The sequence below is a fragment of the Oreochromis aureus genome, linkage group 15 (assembly GCF_013358895.1).
Source record: "Oreochromis aureus strain Israel breed Guangdong linkage group 15, ZZ_aureus, whole genome shotgun sequence".
Lineage (NCBI taxonomy): Eukaryota > Metazoa > Chordata > Actinopteri > Cichliformes > Cichlidae > Oreochromis > Oreochromis aureus.
In genome coordinates, this window is record NC_052956.1 from 1,315,788 (window position 1) to 1,331,740 (window position 15,953).

Consider the following 15,953-nt stretch of genomic DNA (forward strand, 5'->3'; position numbering starts at 1 on the left):
GGTAATGATGATTATAAAAATAGCAGCAAATAATAGCAGTAAAATATTTCTCCTCTTGACAAGACATACTCACAAAACCCACTAATTAATGATGTCCTGGCTAAAAATGTTTTACAAGTGGCCATAGACTGATACAGTGTTAGTGAGTTGCTATGTATATATATATAGGAGAAAAGATCAAACAACAGGAGGGAATGTTGAAAGATTTTATTATGTTTATGTTTAGAAGTACATTTCATTTAAGGTTTTCTAGATGTGTTTGCTCTTTTTTACTAGAGAAGTTACGTTGTGCAAGCTCTGCAGGAAGCCTGCACAGTTGTATGTTATCTCTTCCTGCATGTTTCTGAGACGCAAACATGCTTGAGTATAAATAAAGGCTGACAACTGCTCCAGGGTGTGTGAGTCTCCCTCGAGCTCTCACCCGTGTGCACGTTAATTTGTAAAACCTGTCTGAGTGTCATTTGTTCCAATCTGAGTTGCATTACAGGAAAGCTCCTCACACTAACCTTATGAATAAAATAAAGTTCAACATCAGTAACATCACAGCACCCGCGCAGCTGTATAGAAACTCCGTCATGTTAGCTAGTACGCAGTACGAGTTATTGTAACTGACTGTAAAAAGTCAGCACAACGAAAATAAACTCCACCTAAACTTGGTTTATATCTGACCCAGATAGACTGCAGGTCATAACTTCTTACCTGAAGTTCAGCTCACCTGACACTCGGACCGGCGGCTGCCTGGGTCTCTCCTCCTCCTGCCTCCCCTTTTCCTCATCCACCTGCTGGCCTCCACCACTTACTAATGTTACTGAATCTATGGAAGCTCCGCCATAGCCACCACCAAACAACTGAGTTATTTTTACACATCTGCCAGCATCTGGCCAATCCACCACCTGTCATTGTTTATACTGTTACGAAAAAAAAAACAACAACAACAAAAAAAACATCGGCACATCAAAATGAAAAATCACCATCGGCCCACCGAGTCCAGCTATGGCTGCATATGTGTTTAGTAATAATTTATTTTTGTAGAGGGCTAGCAAAACAACCGTTTTCGAGGGCATTGCCATATTGGAATCCCGACTTCTCAGACGAGGCTAACCAGAATGCCATTTACTTGAGTGTGACATTATTCCCAGGTCCGTGTTCCAATTTCCGAGGTAAGTCGAACGCAACACACGAAGTAACGAATACCGACCCTATCTTAATCCCAGTAACGATTAGCACGTTCCTGATTTTGGCATAATGACTAGTTACCGTGCTCGTTACCACAGTAATAACGTAGTTACTGTAACAGGTTACTTAATAACGCGTTAGTCCCTACGCTGATTACAAATGATCTTCTTATGGCCTCTGACAGTGGACTCATCTCTGTGCTTGTCCTGCTAGACCTCAGTGCAGCGTTCGATACTGTCGACCATAATATCCTATTAGAGCGATTAGAACATGCTGTAGGTATTACAGGTACTGCGCTGCAGTGGTTTGTATCATATCTATCTAATAGACTCAAACTTGTTCATGTAAATGGAGAGTCCTCTTTACACGCTAAGGCCAATTATGGTGTTCCACAGGGTTCAGTGCTAGGACCAATTCTGTTTACATTATACATGCTTCCCTTAGGCAGCATCATCAGAAGACATAGCATAAATTTTCACTGCTATGCTGATGACATCCAACTCCATCTATCCATGAAGCCAGGTATCACACACCAATTAGTTAAACTGCAGGAATGTCTTAAAGACATAAAGACCTGGATGGCCGCTAACTTTCTGCTTCTTAATTCAGATCAAACTGAGGTTATTGTACTCGGCCCTGAAAACCTTAGAAATATGGTATCTAAGCAGATTCTTACTCTGGATGGCATTACCTTGGCCTCCAGTAACACTGTGAGGAACCTTGGAGTCATTTTTGACCAGGACATGTCCTTCAATGCACATATTAAACAAATATGTAAGACTGCTTTCTTCCATTTGTGCAACATCTCTAAAATTAGAAACATCCTGTCTCAGAGTGATGCTGAAAAACGAGTTCATGCATTTATTACTTCCAGGCTGGACTACTGTAATTCATTATTATCAGGATGTCCTAAAAACTCCCTGAAAAGTCTTCAGTTGATCCAAAATGCTGCAGCAAGAGTCCTGACAGGGACTAGAAAGAGAGAGCAGATTTCTCCTGTTTTGGCTTCCCTTCATTGGCTTCCTGTTAAATCCAGAATTCAAAATCCTGCTCCTCACATACAAGGTCTTAAATAATCAGGCCCCAACTTATCTTAATGACCTTGTAGTACCATATCACCCTATTAGAGCACTTCGCTCTCACACTGCAGGCCTACTTGTTGTTCCTAGAGTATTTAAAAGTAGAATGGGAGGCAGAGCCTTCAGTTTTCAGGCCCCTCTTCTGTGGAACCAGCTTCCAGTTTGGATTCAGGAGACAGACACTATCTCTACTTTCAAGATTAGGCTTCAAACTTTCCTTTTTGCTAAAGCATATAGTTAGGGCTGGACCAGGTGACCCTGAATCCTCCCTTAGTTATGCTGCAATAGGCGTAGGCTGCCGGGGATTCCCATGATGCATTGAATTTTTCCTTTCCAGTCACCTTTCTCACTCACTATGTGTTAACAGACCTCTCTGCATTGAATCATATCTGTTATTAATCTCTGTCTCTCTTCCACAGCATGTCTTTATCCTGTTTTCCTTCTCTCACCTCAACCGGTCGCAGGAGATGGCCCCGCCCCTCCCTGAGCCTGGTTCTGCCGGAGGTTTCTTCCTGTTAACCCTTTAAGACCTACCATAGAACCAAGTCCGCCAGAGCTTATATTATATTTTTACATGCTGTAGTGCCAATTTTGGGAGCATTTCAAGTTGCTATACATCAATACAATCATTATAGCCCACATTTTAATAATATGTATGCATTAAGTGGATTGTAATTACATAAATTGCAAAAAAGTGCAATAAACTACAAAAAAATTGAAAATCATTTTTGTTTTTTTAACATACATTTCTAGTTAGAGAAATTTAAGAGGCTTATCCCTCAAAACTGTAAATACAAAAAAGTTGCACAAAATAGTTTCCCACCACAGGAAATTTATTTTGAGTGTCTTCATAGTTTTATTTTTGAAATACACCAATTTTTATATACTGCAGAAAAAACGAAAATAAATATTATAATGCAAATTTGCAAAAAAGCAGCATATGCATCAAAATAAACTATTTCCAGCAGTGCAATTTGAGTTCTAAGCATCCCAGAAACGACACAGAAAGTCATAAAGTCAAAGATAACTTTTAAAAACACCAGTATAGGCTCATGAGGTCCTGATAGTAAAAAAACTACATTTCCGCGAAATGACGTCACTTCCGGTTTCTGGCAGGTAATGGCGGACATGCGAAAGTTCGCGCTGACGTCTATTCCAACGTAGGAAGTGTTTTGCGAACAGCTGATCGGATCGGCAAAGCGTGTTTCTGGAATATTATGTTTTTGTTGCTGCAAGCGCTTTTTATGCAGTTTTTGCAAAGCTATATGTGGAAGGAAACCGTGACCTAGGACAAGCTAATGGCACAAGGTGTAAGTACAACTCCTCCGGTCTCATATGCAAAAAAAATTATTGCTCTAGCTTACGTGGTTGCAGTGCTACCGGGATTTAAAAATAGTTACGCAAAACGGAGCGTGCCCGCTCCGACCGGTTTTAAAGGGTTAAAAGGGAGTTTTTCCTTCCCACTGTCGCCAAAGTGCTTGCTCATAGGGGGTCATATGATTGTTGGGTTTTTCTCTGTATGTGTTATTGTAGGGTCTACTGTACAATATAAAGTGCCTTGAGGCGACTGCTGCTTTGATTTGGTGCTGTATAAATAAAATTGAATTGAAATGTCTTTGTGCGATGCAGAAAAGGTCAACGGATGGTCTCTACATGAATGGTTCCCAGATTGAAGCATGGAGCAGGAGGTGTGATGGTGTGGGGGGGCTTTACTGGTGACACTGTTGGGGATTTATTCAGAATTAAAGGAACACTGAACTTGCATGGCCACCACAGCATCCTGCAGCAACATGCCATCCAGTCTGGTTTTCGTTTTGTTGGTCCATCATTTTCACCCCAAACACAACATGGTTAATAATAGTGCATGTGTTGTCTATATATTCTAAGTGTTGTTTAACACCTTCATCTTTAAATAAATATCAATATAAAGATAGGTTTTGCTGTCTGTTGCCTGTATGAGTTGCAAGTTCAGTTAAACATAATTGTTGAAAAGAAGCTACCATGTATTTCATGAAAAGGCTCCAGATTTCTGCTGTCTTCAGTTTTTTCTAACAGTTGTTTTCATTTATTCACTCAGAGTTATTTACCTGTGCTGTTGAGCAAGTCTTGTTGTATGAACAAAGTCAAATGAATCAATCCAAAAGTTCTGTAAAGAGAAGGCTGATCTGTGTTAATCTTTAACAGAAATGCCAGCGAACTGTCTTTAACCTTGCTGAAAAAAAACACAGAGTTTCTGGAAACTGCACTAAATAAGATGTTAATGGTAAGCATAAGCCTCCATTGATTGACTGCTTCTTTCATTCTTTTCATTCGTTGTATTTTATACGGTGTTATGAGGTGTTCTCAAAATTTCAGTTCATTCTGCTCTTTGTTTTTATCCGTATGTACAAGTCAAACATCTACAGTGGCAGACACACTGAACATTTTGATAAAGTTTTCAGTAACAGGTGACAGTGCGGTAATAAGGCAGAAACGAGAATGGGAAGATATAGAAATATCAAGTTCTGTGCATTAGAGTTTCCTAACATTAAAATGATTTAAACCTCAAAATAAATAAATAATTAATCATTGTAGATGTTCCAACATTTCAGGATCGGATTACAACATTATAATATCGGAATTGATTTTATGCTTGTCTCCAGCATTTGTCTTTGTTAATTTTTGGTTTCCTGTTATGTGGAACCAAGTTTGGTAGTTTCTGTGCAGAGAATCCAGCCTGACAAATACAGCTTTAATTCTATGTTAATAACGCATTCAAGCAAAATCCATAAAGTCTGATGATTACTTAGAAAAAAGTGAATTAATTTCTGTGTAATCAAAAACAACCAGGACTGCAAAATGCTAAAACTGCTACGACTTTGAAGTAAGTATAGAAAAATTCTAATTCCCTGATGTTTCTGTTCTACTGGCAGCAGGTTTTAAAAGTCCTACCAAAACATTACTGTGCTATTATTTTGTGGTTTTGCGCTGTGGCCGCCTGCTACCTACCTGCGGTAACACCATTGCTGGTGCAGGATGTTACTTACTTGAATATTACATTGTTAATAAAGTGATAGTAACTTGCTATTTCCATATGTTTACCTTCTTGTTTCCACCCACTATTGCAACATTACTACTGAGCTGTAATAGAGCGCAACCAAGTTTCCTCAAGGTGTACTGGTATATTTTTCTGCCACCTTCAATGTAGGTGCAGACATTTTGCATATTTCGAGGGGAGTATGGCCATCATAGTAAAACTGTAAGCTACTGTATTGGCAAATAATGTTTGAGTGATTCAGTGAAGCACAGTAATGTAAGCTGGCAGTAGATTAACAGGAAATAGTTGGGAAAATGAGTCTGCTAAAGTATGATAAAGGTAAACAATAATAACTCCCTTTAGATTTCAGATACTGTAACTGCATTATTTCATTAAAAAATCTAATTGTTCCACTCTGGAGGTGGCCTAGCTGAGAGGCAGTGGGCAGGAGTGGGTATACTTGTATCCCCCTGGTTCTCTGCCTGTATGTTGGGATTTTACACCAGTGGATGCTTCCTGTGCCTTCAGGTTCGAATACCTTCAGGACAAGTTATCATTCTACCCATGTAACACTGGACTAGCTCTTTATTCTCTTGAGGATATTCAAGGGGTGGGAGTTTTCCCAACCATGTGTTTTGTGGACTTAGAGAAGGGCGGTGCTTTGAGATTATGAGGTGTCTGGCTTGTTGTTGCAGGCCATGGCGAGTGCCTAGTTTGTATTGTCAGCAGTAAACCGGACTTGCTTCTGTCTCTGCTACAGCTTGTCACAATTCTGGTCATAATTCTTATGGACAGAATATTTAGATGTTGCACGGTGGTGGAGGATGTACGCTTTGTCGGCCTCAGTATTTCATCTTTGCTTTTCTTAAATGATGGAGTTTTGTTGGCTTGATCGGGTGATGACCTCCAGCTGGCACTGGAGCAGTTTGCCGTCAAGTGTGAAGAAACAGAAATGAGAATCAGCACCATGGTTCTCAGAAGGAAAAGGGTGGGGTAGCTAACTCAGGCCTGGGTCTCAAGGTGTTGTTTATGAGTGAGAGGAGCGTGGAGCATAAAAGCAAAGCTGTCAATTTACCAGTCAATCTATGGTCCTATTGTCACAAGGTCCCACGAATGAATGATGTTGCGGATAAAAACAACAGCACTGAGTTTCCTTTAAAGGATGTCTGGGATCTCACTTAAGGATAGGGTGGGGAGCTTTGACATTCAAAGCAGCACCGTTGCTCCTCCAAATTGAAAACAGCCAGCTGAGGTGGTACAGGCATCTGACTAGGATGACTACTGGAAACCTCCTAGGTGAGCTGTTTGAATCTCATGCTGGGAGGAGGCTACAGGGCAGGCCCAGGAGTTGCCGGAGAGATTGTAATTTTTGCCTGGTTTGGGAACAAGTCAGTCTATCTCGGATAAGCTGGAAGAGGTGGCTGGGGTAAGGGGAGTGTGTACTTCTCTACTCAGACTGCTGCCCCTGTACAGGTGGTAGATGAAAGCTTTAATTAGATGACTTCTTTTTACCAAAGGTTGAGGAATTATGATTTACAGTACAAATAGATGCTTCCTGTAATGAAAAACTTTAACTGGAACTCATTTTGTATTATTTCTTTGATTTCCAATCCACAGACTCTAAATATGCATTTCTGTAGCTGTGCACTCATTGCACTGTTGCTCGCTGTAGCCTCGGCAGACCACCATCTCCACCATAACCGTGGTTCTGAAGACCATATGAGCTGCCACAAGCTCTCTGCTCCTAATGCCGCCTTTGCCTTTGCCTTCTACAAACGTCTGAATGCGAGGACTGCTGCTGGAAACAACATTTTCTTCTCACCACTGGGCATCTCCACTGCCCTGTCCGTACTGTCTACTGGGGCCTGTGGTGAAACCCACAGCCAGCTGTTCTCCAGCCTGGGCTACAGCACCTTAAACCAGACTCAGGTCAATGAAGCCTACCAACATCTTTTCCACATGCTTGGAGAAAGCCAGGAGAACCAAAAGCTGGATGTTGGCAATACTGTTGCAGTGCACTCTGGTTTCAGTCCTCTGGAGAGGTTTCTGAATGATGTCAAGCAGCATTACTCTGGTGAAGTCTTGCAAATCAACTTTACTAACCCTGCTGAGGCAGCAGATAAAATCAACAGACACATTGCAGATAAAACACAGGACAAGATCAAAGATATGGTGAACGATGTTGACCGTGAAACGATGATGATGCTCATTAACTATGTCTATTTTAAAGGTAAGAAGCCTGATCAAGTCTATTGTTAGGCTACACTAGACAAACATGAATATCACATATATTTAAATAAAAAAGGTCAGCTGATGATTGAAACATACTTTCAACAAGTAGTATGATTCATGCTGACACATCCCAATATTGTCATCACCACTTTCCACTGTGTCGTGCAGGATACTGGAAGAAACCATTTAATAGTGAAATGACACATAAGGCGGACTTCCATGTTGACGGCAGTATCAAAGTTCAGGTTGACATGATGATGAGGACGGGATACTACCACTTTGTTGAGGACAGAGAGAACCACACCAGCATCATCGTGCTGCCATACAAGAGTCACACCTCCATGATGATTGTCCTTCCTCATGAAGGCTGGATGAGGAGTGTAGAGGAAAACATGAACAAGGACCATATAAGAAACTGGCAAAACTCAGCATCTGTGATGTAAGACTTATTGCATTATGTCTGAATATTCTTTCTTGGTAGTAGATGAAGTGTGTTACCCATTTCTGTGTCTCATAAAACTTCTGCTTTAAGCTTTGCTATTACGAGACCCAAAGTTTATTTACACTGAGAATCAGATGCAAGTGCAATGCACTAAAGGTATAGAGTTTATTTGTGACCATTGGAAGGCTGTACACTTCTCTCCCTTAACGGTCGTCATCTTGGCTATGCAATACAATAATTTTCTAAATTTCCATAATCAGTCTTGGCAGTATTTCCAGTGTTACAAGCTAGCTAAAAGGGGCAGCTATGACACCGGACACCTGCTGCTCTCTGGCAGCAGCACCATGCCCTCCCATATTTTAAATGCACTTTAGAAAAACAGGCAGCAACACTACACTGAGCGGGAGGAGGGAGGTATGGGGTCTTCACACGCCCACATTCTCTGTTAGCCATCGGGGTGGAGGAGCTGAACAGAGGTGTTGGCCGTCCAACTGGGGTCTGGGATGCGGGGCCTCTCTGCTGCCGCAGGGCAGGGCGCGGTCTGCTTGTCTCCACCCCGGGGGAAAGGGTAACATCTCCTGGGACTAGGTGCAGTTTCCTCCTCTGCGGGCGAGGGTACCTGGACCTGGGGTATAGACTATGTTTGGGGAGTGTGATTGTGTGTACAGTGTCCATTTGTGTCTGTCTCCACGTTGGGTGAGTGCCGAGTGTTTGTATATGTGTGCATGAGGGAGGGAATGCAAGTTTGTGTCTGTGTGTGCCTGTTTGTCTGTCTATACATCAGGTCGGGTCTCAGACTCCACCCCTCTGGGAACATCTCAGGCCCTCCAAAGAATGGAGGCCTATCTCCCTTCACCACACTCCCTGCCGGTGGCTGATGGCCTCAGCCGTAGGTGCGTTGGTGGATCTTGTTTCTTGGGGTGCTCGGGTATGTACTGGCTCACTCCCAGTGGCTGCATGGTGGGGCCTGCTGCCCATGGCTCAGTCGGGCCCTTTCCGGGGGGTGGGGGGCCTTCAGACCTCTGGCCTCTGGGCCTGGGGCTCGGTTCACTCTGGCAAAGCTGGCTGCCGGCAGAGCCCGGGGGCATGCCACTGCAGCCTCCTCTGGCTTCTGCTCTGTGGCTGCTGGGTGACCCCTCATCTGGGGCTCTCCTCAGCTCTTCCCAGGAAGGTGGCATGGATGTCCCTCCGGTGGTCCTCCTTGGGCTCTCGCACTCTGGGGGCCTCTGGATGTCTAGGGCCTGGATCTCCTCCATGCCTGCTTCATGCCCTGGGGGACAGGGCTATGGCTCCCCACACCCTCTAGCAAACAGGTGTCGAACTCCAGGCCTTGAGGGCCGGTGTCCTGCATGGTTTAGATGTGTCCTTGATCCAGCACAGCTGATTTAAAAGGCTAAATGACCTCCTCAACATGTGTTGAAGTTCTCCAGAGGCCTGGTAATGAACTAATCATTTGATTCAGGTGTGTTGACCTAGGGTGAGATCTCAAACCTGCAGGACACCGGCCCTCGAGGCCTGGAGTTCGACACCCCTGCTCTAGCAGATCGTTACGTGGAGAAACCTTTTGAATACAATATGCCTGTGAAGGTTCTCAGTCATCCAGGTAATTGTAGTCTAAGGAGACCCTTAGCCTTTTGAATACAAGCGTGCTGATCCACACAGGTGTACACACGGGTGTTCACAGACACAAACTACACCTTTCTTGGCTGCTACCTCATAGGACATTGTGCGCTGTCAGTCCTGCATGCTGCACAACACAATTCAACATTTAGTATTTACTGTTATTTATACTTAGCTAGATTAATGCGATGGTGCTGTGTTTATTATGTTGCGCTCTGTTTTTGCTTGTTTTCTCTTTTTTTTTCTCTCAACAGGTGATCCGGGAGATTCTTTTCTTTTTAAGTGTCCTTCCTCACTGTCCCTCTTCCCCTCTGCTTTTCTTTTCCTTCATCTTTCTTTCTCCCTTTCCTATCCCCCAGCCATGTCTGTCCCGTCTGTAACAACTGAAAAAAAAAAAAAAAAAAAAAAATAGTAACCATAAAGGTCGATCAAATGGACCAACACAGCAAGGCCATGATGGTCCATATGGTAAAGAAAAATCCGTTAGATATCTTTGTTGGGTTTCAGACAATTCTGACGGCTAAAGAACCAAACAGGCAAAATGGGCAGCTATGTATCAGGTTTTGATGTTACATGTGTTGTGCCATTGTTTATGTAGGTTAAAAAGTAATTCCCATTGTATGTAGAATAATCTAATGTGATCAGATGCACAACAAGCTAGAAACATTTGCAGATGTGGCGACTTGTGGGACTGTGGAGTCAAAATGATCATTTTGCCATAGTAGAACAACTTTCTGTGTTTGATTAGTATAAATCTGCACACTGTGTAAGTTCAACACTATATAGATATTACGTGTACTAACAGAACCCAAACTGAGGAAAAGTGTGTTCTTTGCAGAATATGTTTTGTATGATGAGGTAACACTGAAATATGTCAATATTGCATGAATAAATGTGAAAGTATTCCGGATGGGAAAGCAGGGCTGGGCTCGGGTCATGTTTGGGCAGAAGAAATGCTGACCTGGACTGGGGATATTTTTGGGTTATGGAAAGAGCACTTTGAGGAACTCTGAGTCTGAAGACCCGAGGGTTCCCTATATCGCCTGTGCATTAAAAAAAAAAAACAGTTATAGCTTTATTACACTGCTGGAAAGGAGGTTCTTGGCAATCATTGAACCTTCAACCAGATTGTTACCCTTTGCAGGACTTCTGGGGGTATCATGGCAGGCTGATCCTCCAGTATATATGTGTTCCGTAGACTTGGACAAGTGACTGAAGAGACGTATTTGTATTTTTTGTGGACAATGTGATACTGTTGGCTTCATCAGAGTGTCACCTTCATCATGCACTGGAGTGGTTTGCACCCAAATGAAATGCACCCTCTGGTTTGGGAGGCTGCGTCTGTCACAATTTGCCAGTGTAGTTGACAGGATGTGCATCCAAATGTAGGACTCATGAGAAGGAAAGGAAATGCAAAGGAGAGACTTAAAGAACTCTTTGAGTGGTGTTGAGTGGAGCAACTCTGGGAGCTGGCCAAGCAACCAGCAGAAGAGGGTAGCCAGGTCAGGGGGCTGGCTGGGAAACCACCGGCAGAGACAAATCAACCCTGGTGGCTGAGATGAATCTGGATGATAGGGATGGAGGGTCTGACAGGAGACCACTGAAGGCTTTGTCCTTTGGAGGCTGAGGGTGGCTGCAAAGACCCTCTGGTAGCACCGCCAGAGATCAACGAAGGTATAGAAGACCTTCTGGTGGCTGTTACAGGCCGATGATCATGTAGAGAATTTAGGTGGCTTGGCAGCAAACCGATGTCAGTGGTGAAGACCCTCAGTGTGGCTAATGGTAAGGGTGATGGGACACCTCTCAATTGAGAGCTGAACCAAAATGAGACAGGTCTTTGGCTGATAAACACCCTGCTATCGCCAAGAGAATCCGGAGCAAGGAAAACACAATACCAAATAGTAAGGACGCGTACATAAAGCACATGGGACCAGAGACTGGCAAAATAAAAAAGGAAGAAACCAACCTACAGTGAGGGAGACCTAACAGCTGCACACAGGAAACACAGGGGAGGCAGCACAAGCTGATATAAGGATTAGAATAAACACAATTACAAAGCACTGAAAACAGAACCTAGAAGCAAAGCCCATTTCTTACAAAAGCAATAAAGAAATATAAAGCTCAAAACACTAAGTCAATGGCCCAGAAACAATTACAGCTTCAAGCAAGAGAGTTAAAGTATCTTGCAAGTTGGACTGGCGGATTGGCGTGGCATCAGCAGGAATGTGGGTGTTGTTCCAGACTGTTGCAGTGAAGATTGAGCTGAGCCAGTTAGAAAAAAATGGAACCACTAGCAGTTTAACTGTATAATTATGGTTTCTCTGTTTCTCAGGTATGTGGAACTTTATATGCCAAAATTTTCCATTGCCACTAATGCCTCCTTGAGGAATATATTGCAAGAAATGGGCATCACAAGTGCTTTTGAAAACATCGCTGATTTCTCTGCTGTGTCTAACAAGTTTCCACTTAAAATATCAAAGGTGGGCAAAGTTTCTTTTTTACTTCTTATTAGAGAACAGGACTAGAGCATGCCTACTCTTTTAGTTAAACTGAATTCTGTGTTAGAAATTAGTTTTGATCTGCCCGCTTTCTTATTTCTTTCCACAGGCGTCCCATAAGGCCACGATCAGTGTCACCGAGATGGGGACAGAGGCAGCAGCAATCACCATTTCTGAATGGATCCCACTGACTACACCAACACCCGTCAGAATTGACAGGCCCTTCTTAGTTTTCATTTTAGAAAACTCGACTGGAAGCATCCTCTTCATGGGCAGGATCAACAAACCAACAGCTTCATAACTGCACATAGTTGTGAGATGATATGTTTGATCACAGTTGTCATCATAAGGATCCTTTCATGATATAAAAGACTGATATTTGTCAGTCTGCACACACTAATTTATGTGGTCTACAAAAGTAATATTGAGGACAATTTGCTCAGGTAAAAAAGAAGAAATCTTAAGACTACCATTGTTTTTAAATAAAAATATTGATACTAAATAAATGAGAAATTTGCTGTGGTTTGTTTCTGAGACGTGGCTCATAGGGCAAGAAAACTAGTTACTAAATCCCAGGCTTACAAAGACACTCTGGGATTTACAGAAGCCACTCGCTCCATTTGGGGGTTACTGTCCCGACTGCTCCAATTACCAGGAAGATCTCTGTTTAATTCTCCCTCCAAAGGGAGAAGGTTAATATCTAACCCCGCTCACTGACATTACATCCCGAGTAGCATTTCAACAGATTCTAATAAATATTCAGAATATTCTCATCTCTCGTCCACTTGTGAATTCTGGTTCCAGTCACCCACTTCTCATCAGTGTGTCCTGACACGACCTTGTTAATCTTTGTGACATCCGAGGAAGCATGAGCACAAGAGTTCAGTAGCACAACTCTTATCTCAGGTAGATACTCTCTAAAAGTGAATACACACTTAACCCTGTAATGCCAACACACCTGTATATCATCAGTGTGATTCTTTCGCCCTCAATCTGAATAAGTTGTACATTTTTAAGGAAAAAATGTATCAAAAATGTTAAAAATCAAGATCCATATTTGAAAACTGATATTTAATTGCACTCTCTTTTTTTAAAAAACTGTCAGAAGGTTCAATAAACATGTATTTTTTAAACAAATTGAATATTCTTGCAGTTATTTCATGTTTCCAGCTTTACAAGGTTAAACAAGGAAGGGAAACTGCTCAGGTGGATATTAACCCAAATTCTACAATCAAATAAATTTAAATCATTTTAGGTTTTGAGTTAACTGCTAGGCAGTTTTTAATGAAACCTATTAAAACAAGTTAAAGACTCATCTGGGTGTCCTTTTGACCTTCCATCTTTTCCTGATATTATTTTGAAATGTGAGAGAAATGGTAAAAGTAGAGTTTAAAAATAGAGAGATTAACTGTTGTGTGTCCACATCGTGCAAGTGTTGACAACATACTAGAGATGGCACGATACCACTTTTTTATATCCGATACCGATATCATAGATTTGGATATCTGCCGATACCGATATGAATCCGATATAGTGTGTTTTTTAATCAATAAAACTGTTTTTTTAATATCTTGCTGCATTTTGTATAAGTTCATACTCAAGTTTAAATAAACAACAACACTAAAGCTATTCTGTTATACCTGTATGTAAAAAATACACTGCACCCAAAATATTTCATAGTTCAGCAACACTGATCAATCTAATAAACTTAAACCTGCTCCATCCTCCCTATTCTGGTATTTTAAAGAGTACTTAGCAGAAATATTAAGCAACCTAACTAATAGGGTTGCAAACTCCCCCCCCCCCAAAAATAGGGAACCACCCCCCACCCTCCACCTCATGATGCTTAATCGATGCAATCAACTTAAATTTGATGCAGTGTGAAAAAAAAATGCACAGAAATAAATTATTTTTCAAGAATAATTAAATAGATTCAACATCTTTCTTCAACAGAATTGCAGAATTCACAGATGGTACCTTCCCAAAGGAAAAAGTACTATAGCTTACTAGGGTATATTAGACTTAACAGTTACTATATACAGTAATGGACTTTTATACATTTTACATCAGATTAAAACTTTGGGTGTAAGATTCAGATAATTATTTATTAAAAGCTAGACATTTTAAATGAGAATAAGAAAGAAAAGTATGTCTTTGTGCCCCTTTTCCCTGTTCATGCCCTATCATTTTTGGCTACACTTTGCTAGATCCGCCCCTGCACAGTTACCAGCCGTCAGCTACGTAGAAAAGGATCCTGGTGTAGAAAGTAATATTAAATACATTCTAACAACAGCTTATCAAGCTTAAACGTGCTGCTGTTGTTCAGCCGCTGGTTTCCTCTTTCTGGTGCAAAGTGGGCCAAAAACAAAGAAGAGAGACGGACTCGTGACAGAAAAGCCGATCAGCTGATCATTGATCAGTTTCATGATTGAAGTAGCAGCAGGAGAGGGAGAGAGGCAGTCGCTCCATATATCGGTTGTAAAGCTTAACATGGGAACGCTTTATAAACATTCAGAGATGAACTTACACACTTGCTTTACTTCTCTCTGGGATAACTTCCTCGGAGATGAAATGCCGGATTGCTAGCCAGGCTACAAATACACACAGCTGCTCTATCACGTGAGCGCACTGCTCCAACGTGCTATGGTTATGAGCCGAGTTACGCCTGTCGCAAGTTTTGTGAGGTGCTTTTTGGATATTTAATGGATCGGATTACATTTTTTTATTTCTCGCAGATATCCGATCCAGTAATTTACATCAGTATCGGACCGATACCGATACGTAATATCGGATCGGTCCATCTCTACAGCATACATTACAAACAAGAATCCCCATATTAGCCAAAACATACGGTTACAGTTATGATTTTGTTTGTGAGAGTGTCTCATGACACGATGACATACGAGCATTTTTAAAAGAGACTTTTTCATTTGATTATATTTTATATGATGGATTATGCAGAAAAAATAGAATTGGGCTGAAAGGTGTATTGAAAGGTCTAACTCAGGGGTCCCCAATCCCAGTCCACGAGGGCCGGTGTCCCTGCAGGTTTTAGCTCTCACCCTGGGTCAACACACCTGAATCACATGATTAGTTCATTACCAGGCCTCTGGAGAACTTCAAGACATGTTGAGGAGGTAATTTATCCATTTAAATCAGCTGTGATGGATCAAGGACACGTCTAAAACCTGCAGGGACACCGGCCCTCGTGGACTGAGATTGGGGACCCCTGGTACCTAATTCCTAATTACCATTCATACACGCCCTATTTTCTATGCTTAAGAGCTTTCTAGCTAACATTCACACAGGACATCCAGAGTCAGGAGAACCATGATTCTGGATGCATCAGAGAGCAACTTTGGGTTAGTATCTTTGCCAAGGATATTTATGCTGACTGGAGCAGCCAGGGATCGATCACCAAACTTCCAATTAGTATCCAATGATGACCTGCTCTAACTTCTGATCTACAGCTACCCCAGAAGCCCCCTAAAAAGAACATGCAACAGTCTCTTTGCTTCTCATGCTGACTTTCTTTTTAAATTCTTCTTAGGGAATAATGCTAGAACATTCCCACTCCTTTACTTTTGCTGGATTCTAAGACACTAAAAGAGACTAACAGTGGAGTTAGAAAATAGCCCCAGTCTGCCCCCCTTAGTGTCACTGAGACGGGAAGAGATTCAGCAGCCATCACATCTCCAAAGCTTGGCTCAGCCTCCCACCATCAGTCAGAAGTGACGGGCCCTCCTTGGCTTTCATTTTTGAAAACTCTGCTGGGAGCTTCTCTTCATGGGCAATATCACCAACCTGACAGTTACATAACAACACATGCTTGTGAGATGATGCTACTGTAATGATGGTTGTCATTTTGAGGATCACAATTGAAAACATTA

The 15,953-nt window shown here is 42.0% G+C and overlaps 1 protein-coding gene across 4 annotated transcripts; it reads left to right on the plus strand.

The window, feature by feature from the left end:
- Positions 1-4,432: 4,432 nt before the first annotated feature.
- Positions 4,433-13,169, plus strand: LOC116315550 (alpha-1-antitrypsin homolog). 4 transcript variants are annotated; one of them, XM_031733879.2, is made up of 5 exons: positions 4,433-4,518; positions 6,889-7,501; positions 7,672-7,942; positions 11,898-12,045; positions 12,173-13,169. In XM_031733879.2, the coding sequence occupies exons 1-5, from the start codon at positions 4,510-4,512 to the stop codon at positions 12,362-12,364; spliced, it is 1,233 nt and encodes a 410-aa protein (XP_031589739.2). In that variant the 5' UTR covers positions 4,433-4,509; the 3' UTR covers positions 12,365-13,169. The 4 variants fall into 4 exon arrangements, with proteins under 4 accessions (XP_031589739.2, XP_031589740.2, XP_039455451.1 ...); XM_031733880.2 differs by lacking the exon at positions 4,433-4,518 and adding an exon at positions 6,685-6,697; XM_039599517.1 differs by lacking the exon at positions 4,433-4,518 and having other exon boundaries at positions 6,798-7,501.
- Positions 13,170-15,953: the final 2,784 nt, after the last annotated feature.

Coding starts and splice junctions, on each gene's coding strand:
- LOC116315550 (XM_039599517.1), top strand. CDS start 6,820: ATGCTTCCTGTAATGAAAAACTTTAACTGGAACTCATTTTGTATTATT. Junction 7,502..7,671: donor TAACTATGTCTATTTTAAAG/GTAAGAAGCCTG, acceptor TGTGTCGTGCAG/GATACTGGAAGAAACCATTT. Junction 7,943..11,897: donor CAAAACTCAGCATCTGTGAT/GTAAGACTTATT, acceptor TCTGTTTCTCAG/GTATGTGGAACTTTATATGC.